This window comes from Corvus kubaryi, unplaced genomic scaffold (assembly GCF_017639235.1).
Source record: "Corvus kubaryi isolate FWS band 111438036 unplaced genomic scaffold, C.kubaryi_AGA036_p1.0 37334, whole genome shotgun sequence".
Lineage (NCBI taxonomy): Eukaryota > Metazoa > Chordata > Aves > Passeriformes > Corvidae > Corvus > Corvus kubaryi.
Window position 1 is genome coordinate 7,424,851 of NW_024581108.1, and position 11,147 is coordinate 7,435,997.

At 35.2% G+C, this 11,147-nt stretch overlaps 1 protein-coding gene across 50 annotated transcripts in view; it reads right to left on the reverse strand.

Moving 5' to 3' along the window:
• The window catches only part of LOC121665608 (hornerin-like), a 46,125-nt gene extending 35,195 nt beyond the window's left edge, over positions 1–10,930 (reverse strand). For 17 of the 50 annotated variants that reach the window (XM_042030048.1, XM_042030047.1, XM_042030027.1 and 14 more), the window contains exons 1-12: positions 10,800–10,928; positions 7,922–8,117; positions 5,621–5,757; positions 5,235–5,326; positions 4,070–4,178; positions 3,420–3,446; positions 3,032–3,067; positions 2,198–2,242; positions 1,159–1,200; positions 958–999; positions 398–436; positions 94–129 (exon numbers count right to left, since the gene is read on the reverse strand). In XM_042030048.1, coding sequence (XP_041885982.1) covers positions 94–129; positions 398–436; positions 958–999; positions 1,159–1,200; positions 2,198–2,242; positions 3,032–3,067; positions 3,420–3,446; positions 4,070–4,178; positions 5,235–5,326; positions 5,621–5,757; positions 7,922–8,117; positions 10,800–10,829 — 831 coding nt within the window. In that variant the 5' untranslated portion in view covers positions 10,830–10,928. Of the gene's footprint in view, positions 1–93; positions 130–397; positions 437–957; positions 1,000–1,158; positions 1,201–2,197; positions 2,243–3,031; positions 3,068–3,419; positions 3,447–4,069; positions 4,179–5,234; positions 5,327–5,620; positions 5,758–7,921; positions 8,118–10,799 lie in introns of all 50 variants that reach the window. The other 33 variants (XM_042030036.1, XM_042030035.1, XM_042030073.1 and 30 more) reach the window with 4 other exon arrangements.
• Positions 10,931–11,147: the final 217 nt, after the last annotated feature.

Below are 11,147 nucleotides of genomic sequence, written 5' to 3' on the forward strand. Positions count from 1 at the left end.
GGTTAAAACCTTGGAAAGTCTTGACTGAAATAACAGGAGTCAGGCCAAGTTATAACTGTAACAATTCTTTTCTCTTTGAAAAGGAGTGCTTACCTTCTTACTGGAATCTGAACTGCTTGAAGGGACAGACTGTAAAAAATACAGAATCCATTTGTTGCTTAGGTAAATGTATGGCAAAAAGAGAAGTAACCTCTAAAAAAATGGATATAGCAACATACACCAAATATTCAACTCATCTGCTGAAGTTATTTCCAGATATGATCATTACTAAAACATTTGAAGAGAGTTTGCCTTTATCCCCTTCCACAAATTTAATTATTGTTTGGTAAATTTGGGCACAAAGGCTTAGCTTTTGAATACCTTAGGGAGCTAAAAACATGTTGGAAAACACAGTTACCTGGCCATAAGTAAGACCACCGCCGGATAAGGATGCACTCTGAAATAAAAACATAAATCAAATATTTATTTATACAATACTTTGCTAATTATTAACCTGTTTTCAAGTACAAATGAAATAAATGAGATTGACAATAAAAATTTGTCTACTAATCAAAGACTTAATATGCAAATGTTTTAAAAATTCCCAAATAATATTGCTCAATATGCAAAATCCAAAGACAATTATTTTAACTGATAAAAAACATTACACAATGAGAATTATGACATTTTAGTAGGTTAACAAATTAAGAGTTTATAATAGGTTATTTTATGTATACCTATGTGTACATATACACCCTTAAATATAAATGATTGGGCTTTGAGGAACTGACAAGGTAGCATCTTTTAATTTTGGGTTTTAATCTCAGAACAATACCTTAAGCCAACACTATTTTCCTGAATATATTTAGGAAGACTTCAATAGCTCTACAGAAAAGAATCAAGTGCAATTTGCAGTAAGGAGATGAGTTAAGAAGCAGAGTAGGAGACAATCAGTAAAAACATCTATAACCAGCTTACATCTCTGCAGGCTTGTAGGCCATATGCACCAGCAGCACCTCCCTAAGACAAAAAATAAACCAGTTATTTCTCATCATTATTTTCTATTTGGAACAGAGACTCCCACATGAACATTTATTAAATAATGCCATTGAAGGCTAGGAGTTACTATAAATAGAGTTATGCTGGGGACAAAAAAGAAAACGTAAAAGTAGTGCTTACAGGGACACATCCACTCTTGCTTATTGTGTAGACTACTCCACCCTGAAATAAAAACAGAATTCAATTATCTCCATATAAAAAGCTCAAATGGGGAAGACAGAAAAAACCCAATGCCATGCTGTTTATGGCATGAAAAACTGTGCAGCTGGCAATGTGTATGTGCAAGCAAGGGATAAGCAAGTAAAGAGGTTACCAGTTCACTGTCATGGCCTGTAATAACTCTAATTTAGTATGACACATTAATAATGATCTTTACTTCATATAACTTCCATCAACTTTGTTACTGGTCATGAAACCTTTCAAAATTTTACTGAATGGATCATATTTTATAAAAAATTAATAACTTTAAGTAGCTATATGACAAGATGAGAAACTCAACTCTTAGAAAAGAATATGTATTATGTATGAAAAAAGGAAAGAAAACTAGTTTTTAGCATATATATCAAAATAATTTGTATTTCTTAGTATCTGGTAATTCCAGTTAGAAGTAGTAAATATTGAATAAATTGAATATTACCAGATAATTCACCAATAAATATAACTAGTAATTAGTAAGAAATATATCCTTGAGAAGCTCAGTTCAAGAAACTGGAGACATACCAGAAAGTATTTAAGAGTTAAAGAGAAAATAGGCATATTAATGGTAGTGAACATAATCAACTAAAAACCAAGTATACATTGCTGTGATTAATGAAGTGAAAGTGGTGAGAATGCAGACATACATGCCCCAGAAGTTTTAAAAGGCTAACTAAACAGTGATATCCCCAAATTTTCAACTGCATATATAATCTGGTGTTAAAAGCAATATAGACATTAGATTGGAACAAGCTGTTGAGTTCAGCAGAGTGGAGGTAGTTGAACTTAGCCCAGGTACAACCATACTGTTTACTGGATGAATAACTCTGCCTTTCTGGGTTAACTAGCAGAGAAGATATTTCAGTACTGTACTAAATCACCTCACTACTCTGTAGTTACAGAATTTTAGTCATTCAAGGTTACTGAAGGAAAACATAAAAATGCTGGAATTTAGAGCTCATACCTGACTGCCTGAATAGCTGTTCTGGGAGGAACTGGAAGGTCCAACCTGTAAAGAAACCAAATTGGTATTTATTACTTTGCTGAAAAATTACTTTTATATAAGTGATTTTCAGGAAAGAAAGTTCTACTTGGTGGGAAGAGAAAGAACACACAGAGTAGTTTTCTACTACTTCATTCCACCAAACTGATACTGTTAAAATTATTTCAGAGATCTTTCAAGACAAATAATCAAAACTGTGCCAATCCAGCTGTTATAAATAACATAATTCTGCTGCTTGTATCCCTTTTTATCTGACCTCATACACTTGATATCCATCATTGAGGAGGAGACCTACACCATCACAATCATTAAAAAGTAGATGAAAGATTTTACTGATATGACTATGCAATAATTAGCATATTTGCTGTAAAAAAGCAAAGAAGGAAAAGAGGCTTCTTCACTGAGCTGCAAGTGATAGTTTTCAGAGGAAAAAAATCAAATAGCTATATTTTATATCTAGATCATGATTTGCAAAAGGCAAGGTTTCAGAGCTGTTGAAATAAGTGACCTTGAACAGCAAGAAAACAGTAAGAATAAAAAGAGAAAACAGAAAAAAAGAAAACTTCTATTACAAAGCTACATCAGATTAGCTAGAGAGAATCTACAGAAGGGAATGGTAGCAAGTGTGACAACCCTTTAGACAGTTTTGGATTTTTAATCAACAAAGATAAACTAACAAAAACTTAAATTGAGTGACGAAGGGTATAAAGACATTTCTAGAAGCAACTTTTGACTAGGCCTTGAGATCTTGGGCAGTTAACAGCACGTCAATATCTTTGGAGAAAGAATATTTACCATGATGCATCGGCCTGTTGAGTAAGTCCCTCCACGCTGCAAGAAAGTACAGGTTCCAGTTACTGTTTATTGACTGGTGTAAAAATATTACTTTAAACAGGAAATCAACTGAATTCACATTGATGGTCCCAGCAAAGAAATCAAGTGTTTCACTGCTGACAATACATTACACATTTTAACAATCTCATCTGAAAACTAATGTTAACTAATTCAAAATAAAAGTACCTTCAAAACTGAATAGAAAAATGAAAGCATAAATGTGATATTGCTAGGACAGTAATTTGAATGGTATAATATAATCCTCACGCTACAAGCGTGAAACAGTAGAACAAGAATTCTAAAAGTGAGGTAACTGAAAACTGGGAAATCAAAGAAAAATTGCTCTTACCTTGTTACATTCTAATTCTATCATAAGCTGTGGGGAAAAAAAAAAAAGAGGAAGCATTTCCAAATTATTTACTGCAAAAAAAAAAGGGCAGCTTATTATAGGAAACAGGAAATACAGCTGCTGAAGTGAGAGATTAAAGACAGGTGTTCATTCTTGATTAGATCACAAGTTCACATAAATCAGTGCTGCTACAGACCAATACAATAGATTTGAGGAGAATTTCTTTACTTAAGCTGCCAATCATGTTTAATATGTTTCATATAAGCATAATTCTTGGCAGAAAAAATTTTACCAACTCCTTTCAAGAGTATGCTACACAGTTACAGTTCCCAGAGCTTAGGGCAGCAGCTGAGAACAGCACTGTTCATCAGAAGTACAGTACAGTTCTCCTTATAAACAATTTGCTTTTTTTTTTTGCTTTAAGTTATGGATTGTTTTGATAACTAGATTATTACTGTCCTCATTTCTGTGGGAGAAAAATTATATTTACTTTATTTCTTCATCATTTTAGTAAGTGGATTAGGCAGTTAAATTACAATTATTGAAAACATCTAATGACTTTGGCCATCTTAGTTAATGAATAAATGACAACAAAAAGATACTTTAATTACTGTATTAATTTCTATCATTCAAACAGCCTCAAAACATACCTTCCTTTTACTTTTTCCTGTCGCATTAACTGACACAGAATGTATAGGTGTGAGAGTTTTGCTTTGAATTCCAACCCAAAAATTCTCTAGATTTTGAACCACAGTTGCGCTAGAAAGAAAACAAAATAATAATTATTTTTCTAAAACAGTATTTTAATATAAAATACTAATAAGCTCTCCTCCCCCTTTGCCCCCAGCCAAGAATATCTACTCTGTTTTGGTGTTAAGTGTATACAGTACAAGTTGCACAGAATACTTTTCCTTATAGTGACATATCATCATCCAACATAATTTTGAAGATAACTAAAACAGATGCTGAGAACAAGCAGAAGAGGTGTAGGCACTCTTTGAAGAAGCACTGACTCCAGTGAGGAGTCTCAGCACAAATGTCCATAAGAATTGTCACACACTGACAATCTTTATCTGTGATGGTGAGCTGATTCTCATGGCATTAACGAGTGGAAGCAATTGTGGTTTCCTATTTTTTGCCTATTCTTTGTATTTCTCAAGATTTAATGAAGCAAGGCAAAGATGCCCCTACCATAAGTATGCACTTCAAACAATACAAGATATCAAATATTTAGATATTTTCCAATATACTTCAAGCATGCATTTGTTAGAGTAGGTGGAATTTTTACAAGCTTCAGATCTGCAAAAAAAGTAGCATTAAAAGCAGGCTAAATAAGTCTTCTCCTGTTTCCAAAATTTAGTTCATGGGTCATACATTTATTTTAAAATTTATATTAGAAGAATTTACATCAAATTACTATTTTGCCACTGTTCAAAATAAAAAAAAAAGATAAAACTGAATAGAGCCTGAACTGAATAGAGCCTGAACTTCATCTTTTCAGGGAACAAGTTACATTCATATTGTTGCTGTTTTAATTAAAGAAGTCAAAGTGTAAAAACTGGTTACTCAAAGATCCATTAATAGTATTGTGCTTAATTGAATTATTTAGATATATTAAGATCTGTAGGACAGTGTTTGTCTTTTTATCTTGAAATGGAAATCATATTACTTAATGAACACAGTGGGAAATTATGGTGAACTATGAAAAAACCCATGATGATGGCAAGACTAGAATATCAGAAATAGCAACACAGGTCCATCTCAACACAGAATTAAAATTTCAAGGCAAAAAAAATTTGAAAAACAACTATTTACATAAATTGAATCTCTCTAGCATCCTGTGGAGCAATCCATGTTGTTGTAACTTTCTGTTTCACATCTGAGTTGGCATGACTTACTGCTGAATTCTGCAATTAAAAAGGAATACATATAATTATATAAGATGCAAAAGTGACTTTTACCTGTATTATTACAGGAACTTTCTCTAGTACAACAGGAAACACTGATGTAGTTCTAAAAAGAGCTAGGGAATTTCTACATTAGGTTCATATCACATATAGAGGATATATATAGTTCTTGAGAAAGCCCAGTTTTTTAAACTCTACTGATGAAATAGCTTTGCTGTATAAAGAATGATCCCTACTTCTATTATTTAAAAGAAACCCAAACGTCAGTAAATATTCCAAAGACTGCACACATACCGTCATGTTGTGACATTCCAAGCCTTTCGTGTTTGGATCTGTAATTTTAAAAGTACCAACAGGAACATCTCCATCTATTTCTCGAGCTTGTAGATTAAATCCTTTAAACCCAGCATCTCCAAGTGCTTCTAGAGTTACTGTGAAAAGAGATATTTTGAGAAATTTAAGTTTCATATACAGCTAAAACTGCCTGAATGTTTACCATGTAATTTGCTTCACTCCAAGGCAGAAGACTGTATGTGCAGTAATTCCTTTAAACCTTGTACAATTCTAAAAAACATTAAAAATGCATTTCTTAATTATAAGGAGAAAACCAATAAAGGTAAAGGAAAAAATTTAGAAAGGCACTTCTGTGTAAAGTAACATGAAATTTATGATTTACTAACAATTTTAAAAGGAATTCTGCTCTACCAAATAAGCAGTGGCCCTGCTGACCAAAAGGTTATTTATTTTCTGTCTAGTTAGGCCTACAAAGTCAAAATTTCTATAGGAGAAAAAGAATTGCATTTCCTTCTACCTCTGTTTTAAAAGAAAAGATTAGCTTTCATGTAAGGCTGAAATGCAGAAACTTTTTTTTTTAATGTATTGTAACTCCAAAGAGAGAAACTACAGTTTGGCTTCCATGTTCTACATTAAATATGAAAACTTAATATAAGCTGCTCAATATTACTCAAATTTTGTTACTGAAGGAGCTGAGAAAAATATGGAAGAGAGCAGTTTCATGCTTCGTGTGTATCAAAACTGACATTAAATTTCGAAAAGGCATAACCAAATTTGTTATGATCTATTATAACTTTTCTTTGCTAATTCCATTATTAGGGACTTTGGCAAACAAAATCAGAATAATTTTTTATGCACAGAGGCATGTGTCAACATTAAAAACAAGTGTAGATGAACTGGGAATGACACAAAAGTGAAGGCAAAGACCAATCATACCTCGATAATTTAGCATTTCCAAACACCTGCATAATTAGCCTTCCAAATGTCATCAACTTTCAGTCCTAATTCACTAATTTTCCCCAGGTGTCGCAGAAGCAATGACATGGAGCCCTTGAATGCAGGACTAAATGCAGCAGGTATGATTTGTAAGAGCCAGCACGTGGCATGTCACAGTGAAGCTGCAATATACTCAGTGGAAGGGGACCTAAAGCAGCTCCCTGAGACCATGTACGGGCTGCTTACAATTGGGAGCATGAGAAAAGTAGTGCTAAAAGTAGGCACGGTTAGGGGAAAAAAGGGACATAAAAGGCAAGGTTAGTAGCATCTGGGATTCAATATTTTTGTCATGATAAATCTCATTTAACTTGCTGAACAGTCTGCATATACTTAAATCCATCCACCATTTTTCTGTCAATAGTATTTTAAAAGTAGGTATCCATATTTAAAGAGCCCTCCCATTTTTGAAGGAGCTCTTCACACATGTTTTCCCAAGAACGGCAGCAGCAGCAGGACTCTAAGGCTTCTCCATTCTTCTCCCTATACATAACTCTCTGTGGAAGTACATCCATGCTACTAGGTTAAAGTAAAACAGAATCCCAGCTAGGGAGTAACTACTTAGTGAATAATGCTCTTTTTCAGCTACTGAGATCCAACAATAGACATGTGACAGGTCACAACTCTCTTCCACTTCCACGCTTCTTCTAGCATGAATGGCTAGAAAAAGAAGCATTCACAAGTTACTTGAAGTGTGACAGCACCATGAGGTGGCATCATAGTGTGGAGAAACAAGGCTGTTAAGGTGTGCCATCCAGAAAGCAATTTGGGATTAGGAAGATAAAAAGGTGGTTTAGGCCACAACAGCTCCACCTCCTGCAATTTGATAAAATCTGGGATGCAGCTCTTAGAAGGATGACTCAAAATGTCTCACTCTTGAGTTGTCTCATACTGCGTCTTGAATTTTTATTTTCCTGTAAGATGACACCATGTGAAGAACTAATGAGTAGGATCCCTTTGTATTGCAGAGGCCTGATTCAAATACTCAAATACAAAGTTAAAGAGCAGCTAATTATTAGTCCAGTTTGGCCAGCTGTCCCACTTAATTTTAATTTTGTCACAAAAATTACAGCATAAAGTTAATATATATTTATTAGATGAAGAAAAAAGAAAGAATGCATTTTCAGTTATACAAGTATGTACATACAGATATAAAACAGAAAAAATAATAATATCTCAGATATACAAGAACAAGATTGAAGTTAAAAAATAAATTATCTAGACTGAGAGGAAAATGGAGGAATTTTTATGAAGATAGGTAATTCTGGAAGACACGAAAAATGATTTTATGTCATTCAGATTGTTTACCTTGGACTTCATTTCCTGGCTCAAAGTTATCAAAAGATACAGCAATAATATATGGTGGTGCAGATGTCTGAGGTTCAGCTTCATAGTTTGGTAACAGGGAATCGCAATCAATTGAGGTATTTGTCTGTGGAAAACCAAGGATTCCAGGCAAAAATATTCCACAGAACAAAAAAACAAAGCAGGAGTGCCTTCTCATCTGTGGAACAAAAAGACAGTACAGTTCATAGTAACTTCTTTTAAGTAGTTGCCATTTTGAAAAAGATCTGCTTTTCTCCAGGACAGGAAAAAAGGCAAGCTCAGAAAGCTGTACTTTCTTTGCATTCATGTATTTTGAAGAAAAAAAAATTAAAATAAAGTACTTATATGCACTTGCAGAAAAGTGGAATAAGAGACCCAAATATTATAATTTAATGGCAGTTTAAATTTTCAGGTTACATGCCAGCAGTCCATTTACAGCCATGTCTGCTGCATTACACCTTAGAACGAGAGAAGTCTTTAAACAGAGTTCCTCACTGTTGCACTGGCAGATCTAGCTCAGCTCCTTGGCTATTCAAGAACAAAGATGTAATCCTTGCTCTCCCAAACTGTAGATATAACCATGACTAGCATGCTCTCCTTTGACTGCTTTCCCTACTCTCACTTCCAAGGGATGGTCAAGAAATCTAGTTAAATGCCTCAGAGTACTCTTAACGTTTTTCAAAATATTTGTTTCCTGAAGGACATAACAAAAGACCTCTGCAAAGTCCTCTGGAACTTCTAAACAATTTAAAAATACTAAATTACTACTGCATGCTTCCTATGGGTTAAGAATAAACTATAGCCAGTACAGAAATTAAAAAAAAATAACTGAGAGACAGGACTGAAGTCCATTCCTCCAGGACTGTCTGTGAAGAAAAATTGTATTTTCTTTATAGTTCACTTGTAGTATTGACATTGATGGTAAACTGTTTCCAAGAAAGAAAGGAAACATTTCCCAATAGTATTCTCAGGTGTTTAATACCAGATTTTACACCCCATGTTCAAAGTCTAAACATTCAAGTGTGGCACTACATAATTTAAAAGGCCATTAAATCTTATGAAGAACTCACTCTTCCAGCTACAAAAATGCTGATACAACAGTTAAATTTCCAGAAGTATTTAATAATGCTATTTTACATGCTGTCTGCTACAGGATTGCCTTGTGTGTGAGGATTGCCTTGTGTGAGATTTTTTTACGCATTTCAAACACAAGGTAAGAGATATGTTCAATTTGAACCATCTACCTGTGTATCTTAATTCATGCATGACAGTGAAAGATCATTTGGTTTTGTACGTGCTAATAAAATAAGTAACAGAAGCATCTGGGAGCAGGGGAAAAATATGCAGTTCCAAACATCCCTGTACTTAACTCTGAACTTCAACAACTTTTTAAAAAGCCACTGAGTCAACAAATAATAAAACAGGTGACTGTGAAGTGCTGAAAGGTTTCCAGGTAGGATGATGAAGGTTTGCATGGTGTCACAACTACTCAGAGCAGCAACCAGGAAAGTGATACATGCAAGTTATCATGTCTTTAAGCAGATGAAGACTGTACCTCTCTAAAGCCTCATCAAAGTGTCACTTTAATGGATCCTGGTAAGCATCATGTTTTGGTATCAGCACGCTGGGTGCGGTTATCCGATCTCTTGTGATGATTTTGACGTGGCCCACCTCTAATTAAGTTTTAAATACAGCATGTGGGTGCTATTATATCAACAGATGTGGTAAACAGTGATTTAATATGAACCAGTCTATGTGTTGTTGAAATCTTTGTCTGACTCATGGAGAGATGGGAAAAAAAAAGGCTGTTTCTAATTAGACGTTCTATTCCAAAGTGCAAATCCCTAGTTTAGCTAGGATTGGAAAATTGTCTGGAGCTGCACTCTGCCATGAAAGAAAGCCAGTCTGAAATCTTTCCTCTTTTTCTTGCTAGAAAAGAGCCAGAAATACAAGTACAACATGTTGAAACATGGCTGAGATGCCTTCTCTTTGTATCAGCTCTCTGATTTAATGGTTCAAAAGGTATTCTAAGAGTCCCATCATGCCATTTTTTGGAACTAGCTTTTAGATGAGAAAGAGAGATATTAACATTTTAAGAAATTCCAAGTCCAGACTTGAAGCAGAAAACTTCTATGGGCTCCAAGTTCCAATACATACTCAATGCAGTCGTGTTACCTTGGATCACATATTTTACCTTTTCACCACGAAAAATGTAAAGAAACAAAAAGTAAATATTTATAAAATACTATCATAGAGAATTCCGGCAAATAAATGTTATTTGCAAACTTCCAGTTGGATATAATTATGAAAAATTAACTATATCCTCAGTTTCTTCATCTGATGGAAAAATTCTTAATACTTTTTAATCACAGATTCAAAGCTTTTTCCCTATGGGTCTACATGGCCTTCATCTTTCCAACACCTGAGTGGCCACCTTAAGAATCCTCTTCCACATTTAGTCTAATATGACTTCAGGCCAACAATTAAGTCCCTGAGTGCTAGTTAGCTACTGTGTTCAAAGTCTACTGGACTCAGGAAGAGACACTTCGGTGGTTTGCTCCTCCAAAGCCTTGGGCAAACTTCTGAATAGAGACAAAAGTTGTTTTAAAAGCTTTTAAATATAGAGCATTTAACTAATATGATAAATACCTTTCCGTAATTTGAAAAACACAGTCCTTGCAAGTCCATCCTGCCAACAGTTTAAGACTAATTCCTGCATACCCCTTTCTATTCCACTCTTTATGAGTATTTTTCTCCTTCTCCTAGACACTCCTGATGAGCCACAGACTTATTCTTAGCCTTTGAGAATAAGTATCGCCAGTTAGTGTGCACCCTGTCCACCACATCCCCAGCAACACACCTTATCGACCAAGTGCTGATGCGTGGGCATCCTCGGGTCCCTCTGTGGTCAGAGCAGAGGAGCTGCAGCCGGGCAGCGCTGGTGCCCCAGCAAGATGAGACAGAGGAGGCGGGAGGCTCGGCCAATCCGTGCTGAGGCAGGAGCCAGCGCAGCCAATCCGGGCCAACTGTGCATCTGGCCTGGAAATTGGGACACCACAGGTGGGACTGTCCTGCCCAGAGCTGGCGGTGACAACACAATCCTCACAGGTGAGTCACGCCCCTCTGACCTTTCCCAAGGCATCTGGCACAGGCAGGGCTTCTGAAGCCTGGTAGCCTAAACCAGTATGTTGACTAAAATCAAAAGAAT